At 44.4% G+C, this 25,923-nt stretch overlaps 1 protein-coding gene across 2 annotated transcripts; it reads left to right on the top strand.

The window, feature by feature from the left end:
* The first annotated feature begins 364 nt into the window (after positions 1-364).
* Positions 365-24,669, top strand: Rac1 (Rac family small GTPase 1). Of its 2 annotated transcripts, XM_037198486.1 has the most exons (7): positions 365-730; positions 12,042-12,113; positions 14,481-14,598; positions 20,354-20,410; positions 21,898-21,960; positions 22,644-22,803; positions 23,016-24,669. In XM_037198486.1, exons 1-7 carry the CDS (start codon positions 696-698, stop codon positions 23,144-23,146), a joined length of 636 nt encoding a protein of 211 aa, XP_037054381.1. In that variant the 5' UTR covers positions 365-695; the 3' UTR covers positions 23,147-24,669. The 2 variants fall into 2 exon arrangements, with proteins under 2 accessions (XP_037054381.1, XP_028746113.1); XM_028890280.2 differs by lacking the exon at positions 20,354-20,410 and having other exon boundaries at positions 390-730.
* The last annotated feature ends 1,254 nt before the right edge of the window (positions 24,670-25,923 follow it).

Genomic DNA, 25,923 nt, shown 5'->3' with positions numbered 1-25,923 from the left:
CCCAGGCTGCACATGCTGGCAGGAATTCTAACTGGGCTACATCCCCGGGGGCGCGCGGGGAGGGGGTATTGGAGACAGGATCTCATGGTAGCACAAGCTGTATACAATTTTCTAGAGGGGCCTTATGCCATAGCATATTGTAGTTATCACAAAACAAGGGGTGTCAAGAATCTCCCCGTGGCACTGGCAAGAGTGGAGACCCGAACCAGAGACCCGAACTGGTAACCCGCAGAACCAGACACCGCCCTACACTTGGTCACGCCCGGGACGCATTAGCGTGCCAAGATGGCGGACGCCCCGCCCCGCCCCGCGGCCCTCCGAGGCGCGTTCGCCGGCTGGAGCCGAGTGCTTCCGAGCTTTCCCGAAAGCGCGTGGAACCCAGGAACGGAGCGGGCGGGAGCGGCCCCGCCCGGAGCCTGGGAGCTGCGTCGACAGCACCGAGGGGGAGGGGAGGCCGGATGTGAGTGGAGCGGCCATTTCCTGTTTCTCTGCAGTTTTCCCCAGCTTTGGGTGGTGGCTGCCGCTGTGCTTCGCCTTCCAGTCTGCTGAGGGCCAGGCGGCGTGGACAGCGGTCCCGGCACTCGGCGCCCCGCCGCCCGCAGCCTCGCACCCGCCCGCCGCGCGCTTCCCGAGCCCGCCGCTTCCCGCCTCAGTGTCCGGCCGCCGCCGCCGCCGCGGCCCACGGAGCGGCCCAGATGCAGGCCATCAAGTGTGTGGTGGTGGGAGACGGGTGAGTGCACGACCGCGCCGGGGGCCACGGAGGGGGTGCCGTACGCGGCGCCATCGGGGGGCGGCCGGCACCCGGGTCCCCGCAGGCCCGAAAAGCCTCGGGCTAGCCTAGGGCGCGCGCCCGGCTTCCTTGGGGGCGCGGGCCTCCCACCCTCCCAGGCCTGGTTCCGGCTTCTGGTTGGGGGAGGGCCTGGGCGAGCCGGCCGGAGGGAAAAGTGAACTCCACCCTCCTGCTTTCTTCCCGGGCCGGACACCGCCCGTCGCCCTGTTCTCGATGGCACGTAGACGAGGCTGGTTTGAAAATTTTTGCCTGCTTTTTTTTTTTTTTTCTTTCCCCGTATTGTTTTTGAGAAAAGGAAGTCTAGTTTCTTCAGTAACTCAGGATTCCCCCGAGAACTGGGGTAGTTAACGGCCTCCAAGTCGATCTTATTCGATGCGTGTTTGCACCGGTCACTTTGGGTGACCTGGAAGTTAGGAACGGACTCGGTTGCTTGGACTTTGCAGGGTGTTTATAAAAATAGTCGTTTTCACACTTTCCGCCGAGAAAGTTACTGGAATGCTAGCTGAAGGAGTGAGTGTGATGAAGACTGTCCATTGAACGTAGTGTGGTCATTTAAAAAAAGAAGGAGCCTTCTCAAGGCATGAGACGTGGACGTAGCAGATCCAGCTCCCTGTGACTCGAGGCAATTCTTTTCATAACTGTTCGTGATGGTTTCAGGCCCTCGAGGGAGACAAGACTGGTCTTATGCAGTTTTCCCCCCTTTCGGTAGAAACAAGAATCTCAGTGTAATCGGAGCAAAATCGCGCGTCTCAGCGTTGCTTGTGTGGGTTCGTGTTAACGAGGAAGCTTGGAGATGTACTACTGGCAGTTTCCTCAAACACGAAATGCAACTGGTACACTTTCGAGTTCGGTAGAACGCACAGCAAACTTCATGTCTTCCACGCTTGCAGTGACCACCGGTTTTCCTGAATTGCAGCCCCTGGACTCGATTGTTCAGTGTATTTGCCTAACTCTACATTAGGCATTTGGGATGTCCCTGTAACTAATTTAGCCAAACGGTCAGACAGCCTTTTTTTTTTTTTCTCTTGGTGAACATGTCAGTCTGTGGGATTTGTCTCAAACAGGAAGTCTTATGAACACGGTTCAATGTATATAACTACACATTGGGAGTTTCATTGGCTAGGATGTATGTGTTGCTTTCCTTTCACCTCCTAAAAAAAAGTTTTATTTTTGTCACTTGGGACAGATAGTTTGATAATGAAAGCAGTTGAAGTTCTGTTTTGGAGCCAGGGTCTTTCTGTATTTTGCTCCTCGATGATGATTCTCCGGAGACAGTCTTGGTAGTGTTGGGTTTACAGGTGTGAGCCATCGGGCCTGCTTTAAGTGAAGGTTGGTTTTTTGTTTTATTTTTTGTGTTGTGAATTAACTAAACATAGCACTTTTCCTGGGGAAGGTTGAAAGTTATCTGAACTTCCTTTAAAAGTTAAAAATACTTTTGTGGACTGGGAAGTCCTGCCACATGCCTCGTTTCTTTTTTCTTTTTTTTTTTAACCCCCTTGGTAAGTTAAATTGCTGTATCACCGTCCTCTGTCATCCCAAAGCTTAGGGACTGTAGAGGAAGAAGGGAGACTATAAGAACCAGAGGTCAGGGACACTGGACAGAAACAGTATCATCTGGACTACACTTTCGAACTTAACAGCAGCTGTATAAAATCCTAGCCCGGGGCAGAGCGGGCCTGGGCTGAGTAGGAATGGACCCTTGATGGCTGGCTTCTGGGGGTGGGAGAGTGAGTTTTCCTTGTGGGTGTGGCCTTGGTAGATCCACCTAGCTCCAGTGGAGTGTATGGGCAGCACAGATTGGACTCAGGTGGGCTTTTAAGGGGTGCAAAGCTGGAGGAGGTGGGAAGATGAGTGGGGATGAATGTGATCAAAATACAGTGGAAGACATCCTCAAAAAATTACTTTTTGAAAAAGAGGCAAATTGTTGCTAATCCAGTACCAAACCATAGTGTTTGAAAATTTCTAGGACTGACTGAAACACGCATGCAACAGGTATGCTAATATTAAGTTGATTTGATACTAACAGATCCTATTGTAGGTCTGCTTTCACCCTGTGCTGGAGTTGGAATTTAGGGCCTTTTGCTTCCTGGCAAGTGCTGAACAGCTGAGATATGATTTAGCCTGTTACTGGCTTTAAAAAAAACAAAAAAGTTAAATACTTGCAGAATGCCTACTATGGGATCTGGATCCTTCCTTTGGATTCCCACTGCTTTCTTTTTCTATTCTTAATTTTTTATGTGTATGGATATTTTGTCTGCATGTGTGTCTGTGCAAGCAGAGGATCCCCTGAAACTGGTTTATGACAGTTGTGAACCACTGTGGGGTGCTAGGAATCGAACCCAGATTCTCTGGAAGAGCAGCTAGTGCACCTAACTGCTGAGCCATCTCTCCAGCCCCCCACCTTTTTTTTTTTTTTTTTTTTTTTTAACTTCTGCACTAATCCTCAGCCTATCATTCTTTCCTCAAGAGAGATGCCTCTAGGGAAAGTTAAACAAGACTAAACAAGATGCTGAGTATTAAGAGGCTCTTAAGTGTCTGGTCCTTGTGGAGTGCTTAGAAGTACTGGTTGCCATTGTTACTCCAGGTGTGTGTGTGTGTGTTCGTTTTTGTTTCGGTGCCTTATCTCTTGTGTGGTAGACAAGTGTTCACCACTGAGATATTCCTACTAGCCAGTATTCTTACTGTCAATGGTGGGGTTTTGGGTTTGTTTTTACTATGAGGGTCTGTGAAGAATGTTAGAAATGCAGTTCTTGGCCTTGAATTTTTCAATCTACTTAAAAAAAACTTCATTTATTTGTATATATTTGGAATTTATATATATGTGGAATATTATTTGTGTATATGTGGAAGGCATACGTTGCCATGGCAAGCTTGTGAAGGTCAGAGGCCAACCTGAAGGAGTTGGCTCTCTCCTTCCATCGTGTGAGTCCCAAGGATTGAACTTACCTTTACCTGCGGAGCTATCTTTCTACCCCCAGTATACTTTTTTGTTTTTTTTTTAAATGAAGTCTTGATGTATATCTCTGACTGGCCTGGAACTCGAAGAGATCTGAATACTGGATTAAAGATGTGCATCACCACATTTAACTTGTACTTAAAAAATACTGAATGTATAAGAATGTTTTGCCTGCATGTATGTCTCTACCACATTTGTGTCTGGTGTCCAAAGAAGCCAGGAAGAGGGCGTTGGATCCCCTGGAACTGGAGTGACAGATGGTTGTGAGTCACCATGTGGATGCTGGGAATTGAACCTGGGTTCTCTGCAGAGCAGCCAGTGCTCCTCATAATCATTAGCATCTCTCCAGACCTTCTCGGTGTGTTTTTCATACTGTATTTGATGTAGATACTGGTGGGGCTAATTAACAGAAGGGAAATGTACATTTACGAAAAGATTAAAATTTACACTTTGAATGTACATCAAACATTGGTTTAGAACATTGGTTCTCAACCCGTGGGTTGTGACCCCCATTATGATTCATAACAGAAGCAAAATTACAGTTATGAAGTAGCAATGGAATAATGCTATGGTTACCTTAACATGAGGAGCTGGATTAGGTTGCAGCATTAGGAAGGTTGAGAACCACTGGTTTAGAAGTATAGATACATAGCTTTTCATGCCAATAATTTTTTTTTTTTTTTTGCTTTTCATCAAATAAGCTGTGTATGAGGTATAGTTGGGATGCCTTTTATTCTGAAAAATTTAAAGTAGTTAAGCCTAATGTCATATATAGTATACTAAGTTTTATAGGACTAAAAGCCTCTTGGTGTGCCTTTTAATAGAAGGAATAATGAGAAACTAAGATCCTACAAACTGGCAACTTTATTTAAATTTTCTTTTGAGGAATTACAGTTAAACATTCTGTTAGGAAGCTGGGCAGTGGTGGCGCATGCCTTTATTCCTGCACTTGGGAGGCAGAGGCAGGTCTACAAAGAGAGTTCAAGGACAGGCTCTAAAGCTACACAGAGAAACCCTGTGTCAAAAAAATCAACAAGGAATAAATGTTATGACCATGTTAGATTAGTTTGCCTGCATTCTTCTGGTGGGTCAGTTTCTGTTCAGTAGTTAATTGGGGCAGTGGATATAAAATAGAGAGATTTAAAGCTTATCAGATGGTCTTTCTGAAAACAGAAGCTGTGTGTTTTTCTTGATGGTGGTCTGGCATGTGCTGATGCTGTGGACTAAGCTTTACCAGGGCCTCACATTTGGGAGGGAAGTGTTCTACTGCATTTTTAGATCCCCACCCAACCTGGCCTCTGGCTTTGTTTCTGCCTTTGCCTCCTGAGTGCTGGGATTGCAGAGATGTGCCATCACAACTACCTCAGTGGTCTTTAATAGTGTTGCTTTAGTTTAGCCCCATCAGAAAGCTGACAGCGAATGTCTTGGGGTTTCCTCCTTGTCTGCATATGGACTTGGATCCAGTACGGTGTCTAACTTATACATTGCTCTCCAGGAATTTTGTTAGTTCTGCCTCCTGTGATGTCATCCTTACAGGAATGGACCCATTTTACTCTGCTTCCATTGAGCAGTGATAGCATGACCCATGAGTTTGCTTAAACTCTTGAGTTTTTGTTTTCTTGTGATAAAGACTTCTGTGTTTATTTTGGCCTATTATGAAGGTACTTGAATTCTGAACTGGCTTCCAAATTTATATTTTATTATTATTATTTTATATGCATGAGTGTTTGCCTGCATGTGTATTGTGCACCAAGTCCCAAGTGCCCTTGGTTTCCAGAAGAGTGCTTTGGATCCCCTGGAACTGGAGTTACAGACTGTTGTGAGCCACCATGTGGTGCTGTCAATTGAACCTGAGTCCTGCAGAACCACCAGTGCTCTTAATCTCTGAAGCACCTCTCCAGCCCCTTTCTCTTTAATAAATCACTGAATTAACTTTGTATCTTCACTGGCCTCTAATTTGCTACTCCAGTGATTTGATAATTCTGAAAGTGAGAGAGGGGCAGTATAGAAGAAAGCCTTCTTGAAGCCTCATCTCTGTTATGTGTAGTATCTTCAGGCTTCAGTGTCTGAGAAACTTTGTACAGTCTTAATTGGAAGTCTTTAGTGGCATTACTCTTTATACCCATTGGTTATGATGTTGCTGGCTCATAAACTTGAGAGTTCTGAATTGGGTTTGTCTTTTCCTGGTACCAAACTATTCTTACTGATTCATCTGTTTTCCTAAACATAGTCTTGCCGTTCTTCATTTGTATTTGTGGAAGGAATACTGTTACAGAATCTTATGAGTGGATGCCATGTGTGGGGGTGCCCACAGAGGCCAGGAGAACGCATTGAATACTCTGAAGCCTGAGTTACAGGTGGTTGTGAGCTGCCTGATCTGGGAGCGTCCTCCGGAAGAGCAACAAGTTTTCAATCTCTCAGCCATATCTCTCCATCTCCCACCTTAGTTTTTGAAACAGGGTTTCATATAGCTCAGGGTAGCCCCCAAACTCCCTATGTACCCAAGGCTAGAATTGAACTCTAGATCCTCCTGTCTTACTTTCTAAGACCTAGACAGGTATGCATTGACTGCCTTTTTTTTTTTACATTAATTATATTGATTTATTATATTCATGATATTATGTCCTGATACTACTGTCCGTTTGTGGGGCTTTTCCATCACATAAAACAGATTCTGTACTTAGGAAATCATTGCTCTATTTTCCTTTTTTCTCCATCTTGAGATAACATCTAATCTTTCTGTCTCTATGAATTTGTATATTCTATATATTTCATGTAATACAATTATATAGTATTTGTCCCCTTTTTTTGAATGTAAAAACATTTTATGTACAACTGCAGGAGAAATAATACACAGATAGCTTGAACATAAAAACAGGTTATAATTCAAAAGTCCAGGGTTATTTGAAACTGGAAAATATTTTCTCTGTAGAAAATAGTAAAAATGATAACATTTCCCAATTAGCCCTTTTAAGCCAAATAAAAGCTGAATTATACATATAAATATTGATTAGATTCTGGGATATAGAAGAAACCTATCTTTATCTGTTCAGAGAGTTATGTTTTATTAAGTTGTGTGAGATTCCTATTCATCTTCCCCTTCACTGTTTGATTTACGGCAGACATTTTTCTATAGGTGCATCCATAATCTAAAAAGATTTTAGCCTCCCCTCCTGAAAGTACAGCCAGCATTTTCTTTCGTCAGCTTGATACGGTACAAATTCTTATCCTAATAGTGAAATGTTTCACTAAAGCTTGCAAAAGTGATTGGGCAAAATCAAAACTTATTACAAGCTACAGTCATCTTAGGGTCCTCCCTGCTAGGTAGCCTTCAATCTGTGTGTTGCAGTCTGATTTTGACTACCCTTAAGTCAGTCTTAGGATACCTTAACTACCCTTAATATTGACTTGTTGGTCAGATCTGTATGCTTTTAGACAGTATTACCTGATTTGCATTTGGTTTACAGTATTGGATGAGTCTGATTTTTCAGTCTTAGGAATATTTTTGTCTTGCTCTAGGCCATGTGTAGTTGTTTGGCTTTGCTCTTTTGGGGCCCTGCCACCCAGGTCCCAAATAAATCACACACAGACACTTATACTTAATTATAAATGCCTGTCTTAGCTTGGCTTGTTTCTAGCCAGCTTTCCTTAACTTAAATTTTCTTGTCTAGTTTTTGCCTTTGGGCTTTTACTTTTCTCTATTTCTGTGTACCTTTCATTATTTCTTACTCCGTGGCTTGCTGTGTAGCTGGGTGGCTGGCCCCTGATGTCCTCCTCCTTCTGTGGCTACTTCCTTCTCCCAGATTTCTCTTTCTATTTCTCCTCTCTGCCTGCCAGCCCCACCTATCCTTTCTCCTGCCTTGTTATTGGCCGTTCAGTTCTTTTTTAGACCATCAGTGTTTTTTTTTTTTTTTTTTTTTTTTTTTTTTTTTTTTTTTTTTTTTTTTTTTTTTCGAGACAGGTTTCTCTGTGTAGCTTTGCGCCTTTCTGAGCTCACTTGGTAGCCCAGCTGGCCTCGAACTCACAGAGATCCGCTGGCTCTGCCTCCCGAGTGCTGGGATTAAAGGCGTGCGCCACCAACGCCCGGCAGACCATCAGGTGTTTTTGACAGGCACAGTAACACAACTTCACAGAGTTAAACAAATGCAACATAAACAAAAGTAACACACCTAAAATTAATATTCCCCAGTATTCATGCTAAAAGTTTTTTTTTTTTTTTTTTTTTTTTCTGTTTAGATCAATACCCCATCCTTCGATGCTGGGCATGGAATTCAGGAGATTATATATACTAGGCAAGCCTGCTACCACTATGCTACAGCTCATGGAGAACTCTTTTTTTTTTTTTTTTTTTCTTTTTTGGACAGGCTTTTGCTTTGTAGCCCATGCAGGACTCGACTTGAAGCAACCCTTCTCTTTAAGACTCCCCAAGTGCTGTGATTGCACAGCCAGTTTTCTTACATACCTTTAAAGACTTTGTGTGTATATAAGAGTGTCTGAGTGTCTGCATGCACACACACAGATAGATGCCTGCAGAAGAGAGCTGTAGGCATTGTGAGCCCTCAGATGTGGACTCAAACTCTGCAAGAGCAGCAAGTGCTCTTAAACACTGAGCCATCTTGCCAGCCTCTCTACATGTTTTTTTTTTTTTTTTTTTTTTTTTTTTTTTTTTTTTTTTTTTGAGACAGGGTTACTCTAGCTTTTGAATCTCTCCTGGAACTCCCTCTGTAGACCAGGCTGGCCTCAAACAGAGATCTGCCTGTCTCTGCCTTCCAAGTGCTGGGATCTCTACATGTTTTTTAATGTGAGGAAATTGTCAGTGCTTTCAGGTTATTGGTTTGTGTGTTTTAAGGTTTGGTTTGTAGTTTCAGAAAATAATGATACAGCTGGTCAAACAGAGGGGGCATGAAGAACAAAGTTCTCTTAACAGGAAAATGAAGGCGTCAGTAGGAACGGAAATCACTATGGGCTTCATTCTTAGTCCTTTCTGCAGGATAGGGCAGGAAGTGCAGATAGGTTAAAGAAATAGTAGTGTCATGTGCTAGGGGAAGAGCTAATATAGAACAGACAGGAGTTTCTTCTAGTAGACCAAGGCTCATTTCTAGAGTTTAAAGATTAAAAAAAAAAAGGAGGTTGAACTGAGCCTTTAAAATACACAAATTCAGAAAATTCCAAAGCAGACAGAAACTTCCAGAAATTCTGCAGCAGTGTCCATCCTGGCTGTAACCAAATATGGCTTCCATTCTCCATGTGGACATATTCTCGGTGCTACTTCCTGTAGTTAGATGTTGACTTTGGCCTCTAGAGTTGATTTATGCCATATGTTTACAAGGAATGAGTAAATACACTAAAAGAAGAGTAATAACCTTTCCATTTATGCTGGTCTGTAAGTTAAGAACTTAATAAAAAGTACATAGAGACAGGCTCTCACAGCCAAGGCTGGCCTCACATGTGCTATGACCTTGAACTTGTTATCTTCCTTGCTTCTACCTCCTGGGTGCTAGGATTACAGACAAGTGCCATCCTGCCTGAGTTTATTTGGTGTTGGGGATCCAACCCAGGACTTGGTGCATGCTAGGCCAACTGAGCTGCATCACCAACCCTATAGTCATGTTTTTATAGAACATAAATTGTAGTTAATAATGAATAATAATTACATTCCCAGCCATTATATTACAACTGACCCCAGCACTGAAGAGGCAGAGGTAAATGGGTCAAAAGATCAGGATAGACACAAATTCAAAACCAGCCCAGTCTACATAGTGAGTTCAAGGCCATTAGGTTCGTGTGATGAGCCCACATCAGTAGGTGAAGGTACTTATTGACAAACCTGACAGCCTGAGTTCCATCCCTGGGGTACACATGGTAAGAGGGGAGAACCTGTTTATTTCCTTAAAGCAGTGGCTCTCAACCTTCCTAATGCTGCATCCCTTTAATACAGTTCTTCATGTGGTGACCCCAGCCATAAAGTTATTTCTTTTATAATTGTAATTTTGCCACCGTTATGAGTTGTCATGTAAATATTTGTGTTTTCTGATGATCTTAACAACTCCTGTGAAAGTCATTTGACTCCCATGTTGAGAACTGCTCCCTTAAAGTTTATCTCATGAATGCTGTGATGTGTATGCACAGGCACATTATTACAAATAGCAACAACAAAATTCTCAATATCAGATTTTCCCAGTCCCTTCCCAGTTGGGCCTTTCAGAGATGATCCCTCTAGATGGGGTACAGATCTGGTATAAGGCTTGCCTAGCATGCTGGGGAACATGGTGGTGGTGTGAGGAAGATGAAGTGCTGAGGATTGAACATGGGGTTTCTGTGTACTAGGCAAGTATTCTACCATTGAGCTACATCCCCAGCTGAGATTTTATTTTTTAATTATTACATACATTAATTGTACTAAGAGCCTTCATTGACATTTCCATATATGTGTGGAATGTACTTTGATCATCCTCTACCTTCTCTCACCATCCTAGGTTTTTGTTGGTTTATTTGAAGTAGATTCTTACTCAGTAGCCTAGACTGACCTGGTCCTCCTGGAGATCTTTTTTTAGCCCCCAAGTGCTAAGATTACAGGCTTGAGCCCCCACTCCTGGCTGTCCCATGAGCAGTATACTGCAGTGTCCTGCAGTATCTCAGCACCAAGTACCTGCCTTTGTTGCTGTAAATTGGTATTGGAATTAATGCTCACTGTAGTTGAATGCATCTGCCTATGAGCAAGAACAAAGGCAGAAGAGGAAGTTCAAATGTGCCAGAAACTACAAGTAAATGATAGAGCTGGTTCTGGATCTCCGATCTAGGCCTTCTCCAAATCTTAGGCTCTTGCTCATACAGGTTTGTTTTGACATTCCAAGCCTTTCACAAGATAAATGTCTCATGAGTCATTTCTGTTTAGAAAGCCGTTAGGGATTGGAAGTTACCTGCTGGTGATGTAATGTTTGACAGTGAGATCTTTAGGGTGGGGAGTTTGTTCCAACTTCATTAAGACCTTTAATAATGTTACAAGTCAAACAAGTATTGGCAAGACTGAGTGGTTGTGGAACCCTTAGCCCCAAAGAGTGGAAGGAAAGTATACAAAGCTTGCCTTCTGGATAGTGAACCCCCCAGTCTACAGTGGCCTGGGCTGAAACATCAGAATCGTACAAACCAGCACCGATGTATCTTCCTGACCTTAGAAAGCATCTGAAGGCAGCAGCGAGCTGGGTTCATTACAGAGAACTGTTTGGACTGAGCCTTTAGGATGTCCCTGTAGTTGATTAGGGACTGTGGTGAAACTTAGAAATTTTATTTATTGGTTTTACAAATGATGCAGCAATCTTCATTTTTAGTTATATTCTCAAAAAAAAAAAAAATTTCAGGTGGTTGGGAGCTTTTCTTTTTTTATGAGACAGGGTCTCTGTGTAGCTTTTGAGCCTGTCCTGAAACTCACCCTGTAGTAGTCCAGGGCCGGCCTCGAACTTCTTACAGACATCCACCTGCTTCTGCTTCCCAAGTGCTGGGATTAAAGTCGTGTGCCACTATCATCCTGTTGGGAGCTTTTCAGACAGTACCCTAACTTGTACCTGAGGGTACACTAGTGATAGCGATAGCTGACTGTCCCCTTAATGTTACTTACTTCTGCACGTTTCTCTTTTGCTCTCTCTTTGCAGCTGTTTGAGAAGTTTACTCCATCCCCGTGCCCTTCATTAACATGTTTGGGATATATGATGCTAGCTCCTTTCACATCTTGTGAGAATTGGGGGTAGAGAGGTGATATGTGTGTGTGTGTGTGTGTGTGTGTGTGTGTGTGTGTGTGTGTGTGTGTGAGTGTGAGTGAGTGAGAGCCCTCTGGCTGTTTAACTGGCTGTGCTCTGTTAGGGACAGGCTTTTGAGGGGGGCGGGGCATGGGAGTTTGAGAGGCAGGCAGCAGCATTAGTCAGCACTTGAAAAAGAACAGTGCAAGTTGCAAAGGCAGCTGCCATGTTCACATATTAGTAATCGTCCGAGTGGAAGATGTTCTAGGAGAAACTTTGTTAAGTGCTTCTCTGAGTCTTGTCCTTAGTAATCCTTGACTGCTGGTCCAGATGCCACATAAACAGAAGGGGAGGTTGCCCAATCTGCCTTGCTGAGAAATACAAAGGTTTCGTTTTATTTTTAAGATAAAAAGTGGGCAGAATGTTAAATTAGAAAAACTTACTTGTTTACGCTATGGATGTGGTATAACTGTTCCCAGGGATTTTGTAGGTTGTTGTAGCAGAATGGTGGAAGCCAGGATTGTGTTCATGTTGACTAAACAGCCCTCTTCTCTCCTTTCAGAGCTGTTGGTAAAACCTGCCTGTTGATCAGTTACACGACCAATGCATTTCCTGGAGAGTACATCCCCACCGTGTGAGTATCCTCCTTGGGTTGGGAACCATTTTGCCTGTGATGCGTCTTTTTTCTATTCTTTGATTCTCTTGTCAATTCATATGTGAATGAATAGTGTTTATTTTCCTCTCAAACGTTGACTGGAATCTAATTGTTAGGTATTTAGAGCTTCAAAAATAAATGAGTCAATTTAATGTATGCTTTCCTTATATGAGGCTCATATGAGGGAATGTACAGTTTCCTGATTGATATTTAAACATTTAGGAAACAAAAGAAGATTACACTCCGTACTATGGAGTGTATAGGCTGGGAAATGTAGAGAAAAAGCCGGAGCCTGAGCACAGCAGTGGGGTGTCTGATGACTTGGCTCTGTGGGAACTGGAGCACAGAGTGTTGCTGCACTAGGTTTAATTGGCCTTTCGGGCAGTCACCAGTTGGTTCCATGTCACTGTGACAGGGCTGTAGAGGTGAGACTAGGGCTGGGCAGAGTTGTGTTCCCAGTGGGTAGCCCAGCTGAGAGGGAAGAAAAGGTACTTTTCTCGTGACGCTGCAGCACTCTGTCCTCATGTCTGCGTCCAGTGTACTCTTGAAGGTACAGACCCTAGGGGGACCACGATAGCCCAGGCTGGCCTCCCTTGTGTAAACCACACCTGCCATGATCTTTATAAAGGCTGTTTTGGTTAGTAGTCTGTAAATCACATTAGCTTAAACTTTGCCCTTTTTTATACTAAGAGTCCCTACTTTTTGGTTTTTTGAGACAGAGTTTCTCTGTGCAGTTTTGGTGCCTGTCCTGGGTATCCCTCCTGTAGACCAGGCTGGCCTTGAACTCACAGAGATCCGCCTGGCTCTGCCTCCTGAGTGCTGGGGTTAAAGGTGTGCGCCACCACTGCCCGGCCAAGTCCCTACTTTTAAGTACTACAAATAATAAAAATAATCCCCTTTAGCCTTAAAACTGATGTATTAGATATTTTTCCTGGGACTGGAGAAATGACTCAGTGGCTAAGAGCCCTGGTTGTTCTCTCAGAGGATCTGGCAGCTCCAGTTTCAGGGGACATGTCGCCCGCCCTCTTCTGAATTCCATGGGCACCAGACACACATGTGCATGTACATACAGACATGCCAACAAAACAAATAAAGATCTTGTCTTAAGTTGCAATGGTAAGTTGTTTTTTTTTTTTTAAATGGGGTATTGTGTAGCTCAGGTTGGCCAAAGACTCCTGACCTTATTGTACTCCATGCCCTTGAGTTTTTGGTTTTGTTTTGTTTTTGAGCAGTCAGTGATACCACAGTAGCATTCTGTTTTTGTTTTAAGGCAAGGTCTTGCTCTGTAACCTAGGTTGACCTTGAACTCTTAGTGATCTGTTTCTAAAAGGTTTCATGGTCTGGATCTGGACAAATCTCTCTCACCCGACAGTCCTGCAGCTTCTTGGACCCAAATAAACACACACAGGCTAATATTAATTAAAACTGTTTGGCCATTAGCTCAGGCTTACTACTGACTAGCTCTTACACTTAAACTCAGCCCATTTCTGTTAATCTATATGTCTCCACGTTTTCTGTGGCCTTACCTGTGTGCCATTACATGCTCCTCCCTGGACAACAGGCTGGTGTCTCCTGACTCAGCCTTTCTTTTCCCAGAATTCTCCTTGTCTGTTTTTCCTGCCTATACTTCCTGCCTGGCTACTGGCCAATCAGCGTTTTATTAAACCAGTGTACAAAAGCATTACCCCACAGCAGTGATCCTCCTTCCTTGGCCTCTTAATGCTGGATAACAGCACTTTAAATAATGACTTTTCCTCTCTGGTTAGTCAGCAGGCTTTTCTGGGGTGCCTCTTACTGAAGTTAACTAATTTGTCCATAGCAATTTCAGGCTAATTTACACACCTATGTGGTCAGGTGTACTCACTCTGAGAATTTGGGTGTCTTCTAAAGTCCCACAGTGTTTTGTTGTGCCACTGCACTTTGGCCTCAGGCATAGGTGACTTTGCTGTGGACACTTTAACTGAGGACACTGGTTGAAAGTGAACAAAATATGTTCATGAAAAACTTGACTATTAGGATTTGGAAGAAGGAGTCTTTCCATGTTGTCTTTTTCCTGCAAAGAAAGCCCTTGGTCTTTATTAAAGGCAAGTTCATTTTGAGTGTACGTTTGTTTCCTTGTTAGTCAGTAGCCTGTCCTTGGTTTCTTGTCTCTCTGGTTGTGTGTGTTTGATTCCCTGTGTCCTATTTTTCAGCCTGCCCAGGCGACTTCTCATACCTTGGGATGTTTTCTGGACTAGCAGCCTCCAGGCCCATCCTCTTTGCTATAGCACACCTCTTTTGGGAAGCTGTGGGACTGTGACTTAGTCCCCAAGTCTATGACTAACCTTTTCTTGTCCTGTCCTACAGCTTTGACAACTATTCTGCCAATGTTATGGTAGATGGAAAGCCAGTGAATCTGGGCTTATGGGATACAGCTGGACAAGAAGATTATGACAGATTGCGTCCCCTCTCCTATCCGCAAACAGTAAGGCTCACGCTTGATTTTTACCATGTTTAGAGTGTGTAATTCTTCAGTGTCCACCTAGTGGGCTCACAGATCTACTTGTGTTGCTGTGACTGGGCTCTGTGAGCATGTAAGTGAAGGTAAATTAGTTTAGTAGTAAATACCTCCTTTCATGCAAGTCAGAATTTGGGTTTTTTTTTTGTTGTTGTTGTTGTTTTTGTTTTTCGAGACAGTGTTTCTCTGTGTAGCTTTGTGTCTTTCCTGGAACTCCCTCTGTAGTCCAGGCTGGCCTGGAACTAACAGAGATCCGCTTGGCTCTGCCTCCTGAGTGCTGGGATTAAAGGTGTGCGCCATCACCACCCAGCGGGTTTTTTAATATTATCAGTTATTCAGCCTTTTTTATTTTACATACTTATTTTTGGTTTTGCAAAGCTGTTCTTAACAGCAGTTACTTTGAAAGATGGCTTGTTTTGGATGGTTTTGCACTGTAAAATCAAGTGAAGCAGTTAGGTTGGGCATGGTGGCTCATACCCATCATCCAGCTGAGGCAACATTGCTATCAAGTTTGAGGACCAACTTTGCCTATAGTTTGGGACTTTGTCTCCAAAAAACAAATTAAGGAGTTAATGTTACGGTTTCTTGGGCTGGGGATGTTGCTCATTTGGTAAAATGATTGCCTGGCATTCACAGTCTTGAGTTACATCCCTGGCACCACATAACTGGACATAGTGGCTTGTGCCTGAAATCGGAAGTGAAGGCAAGATGATCAAGGTCATCCTTGCTTACATAGTAAGTGCTAGCCTGGACTACATGAGACCCTGTCTCAAAAGCCCTAATACTGCCCCCCCCCTCCCATAAAGCACATAGTTCTTGACTTCAGTACTAAGGTTTCAGTTTTGTAAAATAGACCTTTGTGTCTAGCCAGGAAAAACATTTTTTAGTTAGTTCAGCTTCTATATGAGGCAGCCAAATGATCATTTACCTGAAGCTAATTAGAGCACTGATTGGCAAGAACAGTGGGTACTTAGAAGGCAGTGTTATGGTGCAAAGCAGTTGTCATGTGTATGTCGTTTGCTTGTCTTAATACATGTTCTTCATTTTAGACAGTGCATTTTAGAGCCAGGGGTATGGCTCAGGGTAGAGCATTTGCCTTTATACATACCAGCACAGGGAGGTAAGGAAATAAGAATGTATCATAGAACAGTGAATGCCTTGGATTCAGGTGCTGTACTTTTACCTAGCTGTGCATCTTCAGGCAGTTTCTTCATTTCTGGCCTCTACCTGCTTGCCACTAGCATAAAATGAGTTAATACATATCAGACCAGGTGTGTTGGTTCAACCCTATAATCTCAGGACTTTGGAGACAAGGCAGGTGGATGTCTGTGAGTTGAAAGCTAGCCTGTATTGTGAGACCTTGTTTCAAAAATAACAACAAAATACTTGTGTTGCACACCAGTTCTGGCACAGTCCATACCCTCTAGTGCCCACTTGCTTCTCCTTCCACTTTACAGATTTGATGAGCCGAGGCTTCTCTGTGCAGGTTTTCCTTGGATGAGCATTCCTTGTGCTCTCTTTAGTGCTCTCATTGTTTACTGGGGGATCTGGCTTGGGATGGGGGGATAGCTTAGAGAAAGGCAGGCTTTGAACTCTGACTGACTGGGCAGCTGTACCTACTTAGCCCTTACTTTGGAGTGTCTTTGTGTTTTTAAATGAACTTGCTGCTTAGTTGGTAATGGTTTTGCACAGTAGAAGATCCCTTTTCTCTGCAGTCAGAGGTTACCTTTCATTTCTCAGTGGAAGTTTTGCCAGATACTGTCTTTTTGAACTGTAGGTTTCTGTTAATTGAGTTATAGCCGAATTTTAGTTAACAGTGCTAAATAAAGATCAAAAAAGGTAAGAAGGGCCGGGCAGTGGTGGCTCACGCCTTTAATCCCAGCACTGGGAGGCAGAGGCAGGCCGATCTCTGTGAGTTCAAGGTCAGCCTGGGCTACCAAGTGAGTTCCAGGAAAGGCACAAAGCTACACAGAGAAACCCCGTCTCGAAAAAAACCAAAAAAAAAAAAAAAAGTAAGAAGGAAGGTTTGAATTGGGGTTTTTGTTGTTATTGTTTTGGTTTTTTCCCTGGTTAATCTAGTGCTAAAAATTGCCTATGATCAAGTATTTAAAATCAGTGCACAATCATGAGATGATTGCAGCCTTCGGTGTCTTTAGAAACGCTCAGCATCTAGTGGGTGCTAAATAATTCCAGATTTCAGGTGGGCTTTAAAACATAGCAGTTGGTATAGATCCAGCCCAGTGGATGTTTCTGGAAGGGTGTGGCATCGTTTCTGAGAAATGGGAGCCACCCTATTGTGACTCAGTGGGTACAGAATAGGGTGAGGCCATTCTGTCTGAGGGAGTCATTCTTAGCAAGTCAAAGGTGACTTGGCAGGAGTCAGACTCTGTGTGCTGAGTATCACAGATGAGTGAGGTGGACTCTTCCCAGATTGAATAAACTGTAAAGGTGTGTGTAAGGTCTGACTCAGAGTAGCTGCTGTAAACTTGCTGTGTGTAGCAGGTGGATGGTTTCCTTATGTAGGAACTGAGTAGCGAGACAGGAGTAAGAAAAGATTCTTGCTAATACACCATGTTCTCGTGTGGGTGGTGAGGTGGAGGTCCTTAAGAGCACTCAGCCAGCAGCCAAAGGCTTGCTTGCTAGGACTCTCTGAGATGTGGAAGTTATGCTCAAATGCCAGTGCTCAGAAGTCTGCCTTGCTGTGGGCCATGATGTCATACTATGAGGAGACCGAGGGTTTCTCGGCTGGCACCTTACTCTGTGTCTCTGCTGACTGGCACATGGTCTTGGCTCTTTGAGCTATAAGCCTGTGTATGTGACTCATTAAAACACTGTGTTCAGGTATTCTTCTCAAGAGCCAAGTGGAAGTTTCTTGTTTGGAGCACACTAAAAGGAGATGTTAACACTTCCTATGGCCATTGTTGTTTTGAGACAGGGTCTCCTTTAGTATGTAGCCTGCAGCTTAAACTGATATTCTAAAGATTTGTTTTTGTGTGTATGAATATTTGCCTACATGTCTGCTTGTGTACCATGTGCATGCTTGGTGTCTACGGGGCCAGATCACATCCCTTGGAACTGGAATTAGGGACAATTGTGAACTGCCGCATGGGTGCTGGGAATCGAACCTGGGTCCTGTGGCAGAGCAGCCAGTTCTTGTAACCACAGAGCAAAGCCATCTCTCTCCAGCCCCTGGGATTACAGTTGTGAGTGCCCACACTGGTTGCCGTGTTGATTTCCTTTCTTCTGCTTTGTTTTTCTAGACAGGGTTTCTCTGTGTAGCTCTGCTTGTCCTTGATCTTGCTCTATAGACCAGGCTAGCCTTGAACTCAGAGATCCATCTGCCTCTACCTCCTGAGTGCTGTCTATGTACTACCATCGCCTGGCACAGTTTTGATTTTTGAAGGGTTGGTGTAGTCTTTGTTAAGATGTCTGGTCCTCCAGCTGGAGGTCACTAAAAACTACTTGCAGTTCCCCAGAATAGGGTGTATTGCTCTTCACCCTGAGGGGAGCACTCTAGGTACCAGATTACGTGATTGGAGGTGTGTAGGACGCAGTCAAAGGGGTTTGCTCCGGCTGAGTGCTGTGACAGCCTTGTATTTTAGGAGGTCCTACTTAGGTGGTGGGATGCAGTGGGGCTGAAGCGTCCACTGGTGAAGCAGCAGTTCCTTGTACTCCGTGCCTCTCCAAGTGAGTGACCTTGGGTTTAGGAAATGATCTCCTAGTCTTTATTCCACGTGGTTGCATTTCATCAGCATGGTCACAGGGAGGCCTGGGAGCTCGTTAGGATTTACAGGAACACCTCCACCAAGTGAAGCTGTCAGCACCAGGCCAGCTCCCAGGGCTTAGGAGCTGCCTGCCGCCTTCCAGGGTGTATTTTCTTGGGGATGCCTGCCCAGCTTTTTTTTAGATCTGCCTTTTCTCTGCTGTGTGTGTAAGCCCTGGTCATTTTCCCTGTGTGGGGAAATATTTATTATATTAAATACAATATTTAATATATTAACAAGGAAAAACAAAAAGAAAAATCCTGATGTGAACCTGAAATACAGATAGAAAGGGTTTGGGAGCGTAGAATACAGGCTACCATGGTTCTGTGGTAGTGAGGTTTCAGTCACCTTTTGCTCTGCTCTTTCTCATTCTAAAAGCTGGCTCATACTGGGGACGGTACCGCTGACAGGCAGAGGTATGGCAAGCAGGACTGCGGTAGCTGTAGTTGGTGTATGCTTGTGTGTGTGTCTGTGTGTGACAGAGGTCACCCTCAGATGTTGTTCTTCAAGAGCCACTTAGCTCTTCTTGAGCCGTGGTCTCTCACTGGGTCCTGGGGCGTACCCCGGGGTCCTCATGCCCACCAGACAGTACTTGACTAACTGAACTGTTTCTTTCAGCTCTGGCTGTGCTTTTGACAGGTGAGGGGGAAAGAAGTAGCTGGTGATGTAGGAGTAATAAAGTTATTGGAGACTCACACTAAGACTCACTAAAGGCGGGTTGGGTATATGGTAATTACAAGTGTCCTGGTGATCTGAGAAGGTAGTAAAGTTCCCAGAAAAGATGGGTGCTGTCACAAGGATGGGGGGAGCAGTAGGACAACCCCTTGTGCCCTGGTTTCAGGAAAGCAAGGTCGGAAGGGATTGATGGTAGGAAAAAAGCATCAGAAGCCAACTAATTTAATGAAAGCTGTATTTAGGCCAAGGGGAAGGGGCCAAAAAGGAACAAGAAAGGAGGAGGCAGATAGCATAATGCATGTATAGGTTGGAAGTGTGGTTGCACTTGTGTGTGCCTCTCCTCCATCCGGAAGATGCTGGAGGGCTAACGGGGGTGGAGTGAATGAGGCTAGAGGGGCTCCAGCTGTTTTCTGACCTATACTGATGACTGTCACAGTGAAACAATATGTGGACACCTTCAGGAATAGCCCACAGATGAAACCTGCAGTCCATGGAAATTGTACTCTTTGAATTGTAAATACAAAGGTTGAGTGAGGTGAATTAAAATAATTGCCTTGCTTGTCTTTATTAGAATTTCTGGGGTGTTCTATATTGGGAGAGTAAGCGTGCCAAATTTTACTGAGGATAGAAACAAACTGAAAGTATGATGATGGAAACGGAAAAGGTTGTCACTTAGAAAATTGCCATCAAGTGCTGCCCTCTCAACTCTGATGCTAAGGGACCTTAGTCTGAATAACACTATTCACTTGAGTAACTGCAGTCTGAATCCACACCTCACTCCAGAACTGGGCCAGGAGGCTGGTGTGCCTGCTTGGATCCTTTTCTCCCTGTTCCGGAAAGCCTCACTGCCTATAGGCAGGTGCCTCACCTACCTTTGAGGTTTCCTTTGGCGTGTGTCTCTGAGAACTCGGTCTTTGAAGATCTTGACACTAATGGGTGCCATCAACAGGCCTTTTTATGTTAAGGGACACTTTCTGAACACTTTGACTCTGGGGGATGTGTTAAATTCTGGCAAGTGCTGCCGCAGTGGGAGTGCTTTGGTGGCAGGCCAGCGTGCACTTGACTTCCTTGTTGAGCTGTACAGGGGACGACAGCCCCTTAGCTCCAGGCTTCATGGAGTAATGATTTTGTGGCTCTAGGTTTCTGAGATGTGTTAAGTTATCGTACACCTTTGGATTCCTCAGGAGGGCTGAGACAACTTCTGATGAAGACTAACAGGTTATATTGACTTTTGTATTTCTTAGTTTGTACTGAACTCAAGCAAAGTTCTCCTGCATTACTAGGTTGGAGACACAAGTGGTAAAGATAGCACCTCCAGGGGCAGAGACAAGCCGATTGCCGTATGTAAGACTTTGAGTCGACTTCAGCCTCAAGCTTTGTCTCCTCTCTCATCTCACTTAGTCTTCCCAGGAACACTATTATAGAGCCTCGGGTTCCTTGAGTGTTTCCTATCTGATTCACTCAAGGAGAGGTTTCACGTGATGAAATAAACTTTCACTGGAGCCTGACTGTTCCTTACCAGTTGATTGAAGTGGTCCATGAACTGCTTGCTTCCCTCCTCCCACGTGAAAGGAAGGGCCTCGGGCAGCCCCTCCCTGGGATGGTAGGAAGTGCAGGTGTGGAGGGTCCACCTGGTGCTTGCCTGGGTGGTTATGTGGTGAGCCAGACTAACCTCACTCCCAGGGCCTTTTCTCTTACTCTGGTGTTCTGTGTGGTGGGCTGCGGGGCGACTGTGCAGCGCTGGTGAGCTAACCCAACTGTGCTTTGAGAGGGTTCAGAATCAACTTGGATGCTGGGAGGCCCTGGTGATTCTCCGATAGGCTTGTGCATGCGCCAGCATTGAAGTAAACATTGTTGTTTATAAAAAGCTGTTGTGTGGGATGTTTCTTTCCTTTCCAGGTACAAGATACCAGCTGGATGGTTTAAAGTGCTAGCTTGGGAACTGTATGCATTTCACAAAATAGCATAATTGCATTTCACAACATAGCATAATTGCATTTTCTAGGGCTGTGTCTTGATAAGCCTAGCATTTTAGAAACTCTCGGGCATTATTTTATACAGGTAAATAACTGAATTTTATTTCATGTGCAATACCAGATAGGAAGGAAAACTCAGATATTTTATATTTAGCCAGCAGTTTCTTCTGAGTAAGCACTCTCGCATTGCTTTTCCTTTGCATTCTTTCTGGGGCCACAGCTGCCCTGGGGGCAAGTTTCCCAGAGGACCCTGGCTGTGCTTGGGAAGCTGTGACAGTGCTGGGGTGTGGTCAGTGCTTGTCATCGGGAGAAGTCACACTGAGTTCTCTCCCTGGCTGGAGGGCCGGGAGCAAATCTTTGAACTCCATTTTGTGCCAGGGACAGTGACAAGCTGGCTGATTGACGCTAGTGATGATGTAAGGTTTGCACTTAATGTGCACATGGAGAGCTTAATGAAAAGCGTATCTTGGTAGATGATGTATTTAAAATCAACTCTGCATCCATGAGCCTGAGACACTTTTTCAGAAGAGTTTCTGTGTTGATAACAGATGATTAGGTTCCCAGTTGGGCATGATTGGAAAGCGGCCTCCTGGGAATGTGATTTCATACTTCTCAAACCTCAAACGGCTTCCAGCAGTTTTCTTAAGTCTGGTTGGCGGGTTTGATAATGGTTTGGAAGTCATCTGGCTAACTTGGGGGGCGGCGGGGGCTAAGTGGGAGGTATTGAGGACCTAGCTGCTGGTAGCAGTAGCATGCAGTGCCTCTGACAGTTCACTGCAAGCAGTGTTAGGCAGAGCTCTTGGGCAGTGTAAGAGTGTCCTCTACATGTTGCCTGTGTTTCCTTTCTGTAGGATGTGTTCTTAATCTGCTTTTCCCTTGTGAGTCCTGCATCATTTGAAAATGTCCGTGCAAAGGTAAGTGAACTTATGGAACGATTTTTGCATAATGTCATTCTTAGAAAAATATTGCAAAGTAAAATGAATGCTATCAGCTGCTGGGAACTTGGAATTGTTTAACTTGACTTTAGTAACTGTATTGAGGAATGGGCTGTTTTTAAGTCTGGCTTTAGGGTATGGGTTTCTAGAACTAATTTCTTTGGGAAGCAGGCTCTCGTCACAGTGGTACCAAACACTTTCGGAATTGACCTAGTGACCATTTCTTTCTGCTCCAGCATCTTGCACCAACTTAGTGAGAAGGGGTAAGGGACCCTGTTAGTATAGAGTTAGGGACCATGGTGGGGACAGTGGAGCTAGCTTCTGTATTCTCATTCCTGAGCTGATGGTGAGTTTTCTAGGGTGATCCTATAAATTAGACTTCTTTTCCTAAGAACAAAAGTGATTTCCTTTGGGGGTTCTTTCCATTCTGCCCTTCTCTCTTGTCTCCTTCCTCCTGGTTCTTGACAGGTGGGGGTCTGTTATGTTGTCCTCTGTCTTGGGGCCCCAGCCTGGCTAGCCAGGGTTTGCACGGTTCTTTAAGGCTCAGTTAGAAGGCAGGGAAGCTCTGCAAGGCCATCTTGCCTAGAGGTTATACTACTCACTGCATATGAGCTGGGTGAAGGAGGAGAGTAGCATGGCCTTGTTTCTGTCTTCACATCTAGTGGTATCCTGAAGTGCGACACCACTGTCCCAACACTCCCATCATCCTAGTGGGGACGAAGCTTGACCTTAGGGATGACAAGGACACAATTGAGAAGCTGAAGGAGAAGAAGCTGACTCCCATCACCTACCCGCAGGGGCTAGCCATGGCGAAGGAGATCGGTATGAAATCCTCGTTTCTTGTGTCTGCTTTGCAGTCCTGATGAGTGGCTGGAGTCCGGGTGAGAGGGGAAGGTTTCTTCTGCGGGGGTCTCTTTGCTGGTCTTAGTGTTGGTGTGGGAGTTGGCTGCTGAGCCACACTGTGCCCACTTAGTCAAGGGGAACTGTGTTCTGAGTGTCAGTATCTATCAGTGCCCCGTGGCTGTCTTTTCTAGGTGCTGTCAAATACCTGGAGTGCTCAGCACTCACACAGCGAGGCCTCAAGACAGTGTTTGATGAAGCTATCCGAGCGGTTCTCTGTCCACCTCCTGTCAAGAAGAGGAAGAGAAAATGCCTGTTGTTGTAAATGTCTGAGCCCCTCATTCTTGGTCCTGTCCCTGGAACCTTTGTACGCTTTGCTCAAAAACGGTGGAGCCTTCGCATTTGATGCCAAGTTTTTGTTACAGATTAATTTTTCCATAAAACCATTTTGAACCAATGAACCAGTCAATAATTTTAAGGTTCTGTTTTAAATGTAAGAATTCCAACTTACGGTCTATTAAAATTCAGCCCTAAATGACAAGCCTTCTTAAAGCCTTATTTTTCAAATCCCCTATTCTTGCTCAGAATAAGAATTGCCAAAATACCTTCTGAACTAAGTCGCGTTGTGCTGAGAACACTTAAGCACTAAACTGTTGAGAGAGACTTTTGTTTTTAAGAAGACTGCAGCTTCTGGAGTCGGGGTGCAGACCCTCCCCTAGTTTCCAGACCATGTGATGCACGCAGCACAGCCTCCTTAACGACACGTTGCCATGTAACTTATCAGCCCATGTTCATTACATAACTTTGTACTGTACGTCACAAGGAGTGAGTGTAACAGCTCAGCCCTTTGATTTCATAGTGACTTTTCTAAAATCCCAGTTGACTAGCTTTTGCAGACTTTGAACAGATCTGGTTCCCGTGTTGCCTCGAATGAAGTATTCTGTTCCTAGTCGTGGGTATGCTGGGTGGAGTGTGTGAAGCACGACATGGTCAAAGGATAAAGACAGTATTTTGACTAATATGAAGTAGAGATTACACTACATTGTACATGGAGTAATTCAACTGAATAAAAGTGTCACGGGTAAAGATTTCTAACGGTTAATTTCTGTCAGACACAGTAGATGACAAATGGCCGGTCTCATCAGTGTCTCTCTTGAGCTGTTCCTGTCCCCACACTGCCGTCCCTCCTCAGATCCCAGGGTGTTGACTCCCTATTTAAACTGGCCATCCCCACAGTTGCTGACTTAGCAAGTGCTTTTCTTTAGGACCCTTCTGAACGAGCAATATGTCTGACCTGTACTATAAGATCTTCCTGATAATGCATTTGAGGTTTTTCTTTTTTTTTTTTTTTTCTTTTTCTTTTGGTAGATTAGTAGAAGTGCATTCCTGTTTTCACCTTACTTTACTCAATGCTAATAAGTGCTTTCCTTAGTTTTCTAGTAACTAGGTGTAAAAATCATGTGTTGCAGCTTTACAGTTTTTAAACTATTTTAGATATTCTTCTTAAACTATGAACCTTCTAAACATCACTGTCTTGCCAGAGTACCAACACTGTCATGTGACTAATGCTGCCCCTCTAGACCTCACCCACGTGGACACATGCTTCCCGTCGTGGCTCCGCCTAGAGATGTTCCTTTGGGTCTGTGAGGTTCTGTCAACTGCTAGTGCTAATGCTGTTCTGTACAACCTAACTCCCTGGCAAGAACACAGTGTTGGGCCTTCCAACCACTAGAACAAACTTTTTTCAATTGACAGTTGCAGAATTGTGGAGTGTTTTTACATTGATCTTTTGCTAATGCAGTTAGCAGTATGTTTTGCATGTATGACTTAATAAAACCTTGAATCATACAACTGGTCATGCTTGTGTTTTTGGAACTTGACAAACAAGCTCTTAGAGTGTTTGCCTCACTCTGAAATCCTGGATTGTTGGAGATGTGCCTCTCACACTGGAGGGGTGGAGGGCATGCCACCTTCAGGGAAAAGGGTAGGTGACTCCACAACCACACAGTGCAGTGGGGGTGGTATTCGTGTTCAGTCTTGTCGGGGTGCTCAAGTGAAGATGCCCACATGGGGTACGGTTTGCACGAGCACATGCCTGTGGGAGATGTGCCAGAATTGAGTGCTAACGATGGGGAAGCTGAGCCGCGGGGCTTGGCAGGATGGGCCACATCTCGATCCTTGGGGAACCTGCACGTACACAGTTACGTACACGAAAGCCTGTTAGAATTGGCTTTCGTGGGTGATTCTTGTACTTTGAATCTTTAAAAGTTACATGCTTGGGTATGAACATGGCACAGCACATGTGGTCAGAGGACAAGCTTCAGGAACCAGTGCTCTTCCCACCCACACATTGGACTCAGGCAGGTGCCCTTACGTACAAAGCCATCTTTCGTACCAAACCAACCCACCTTTTTTCTTTTTTTTTTTTTTAAGATTTTATTTATTTATTTTGTATGCAGTGTTCTGCCTGCATGCCAGAAGAGGGCGCCAGATCTCACTACAGATGGTTGTGAGCCACCATGCGGTTGCTGGGAATTGAACTCAGGACCTCTGGAAGAACAGCCAGTGCTCTTATCCGCTGAGCCATCTCTCCAGCCCACCTTTTTTCTTTTAACCAGAATTAAAACGTAGTTTTTTTTTTTTTTCTTTTTTTCTTTTCAAGACAGGGTTTCTCTATCTAACAGCCCTAGCTGTCCTGGATCTCGCTCTGTGGACCAGGCTGGCCTCCAATTCAGAGATCTGCCTGCCTCTGCCTCCCGAGTGCTGGGATTAAAGGCGTGTGCCACCACTGCCCAGCTTTAAAAGGGGAGTTTTAAAACACAGCAGTAAAGGCTTATTATAAGAACATGAGGGGGCTGAGAGATGGCTCAGAAGTTAAGAGCACTGACTACTCTTCCAGAGGTCCTGAGTTCAATTCCCAGCAACCACATGGTGGCTCACAACCATCTGTAATAAGATCTGGTGCCCTCTTCTGGCCTGCAGTCATACATGCTATATACATAATAATAACTAAGTCTTAAAAGAACATGAGCTCTGCCTGACCCATTTTAGAGCCTGGACTTACAGGTTTTTTTTTTTTTTTAAGTTTTATGAATCTTTAAA

This window comes from Peromyscus leucopus, chromosome 23, assembly GCF_004664715.2.
Source record: "Peromyscus leucopus breed LL Stock chromosome 23, UCI_PerLeu_2.1, whole genome shotgun sequence".
Lineage (NCBI taxonomy): Eukaryota > Metazoa > Chordata > Mammalia > Rodentia > Cricetidae > Peromyscus > Peromyscus leucopus.
This window is presented reverse-complemented; position numbering and strand designations above follow the sequence as displayed.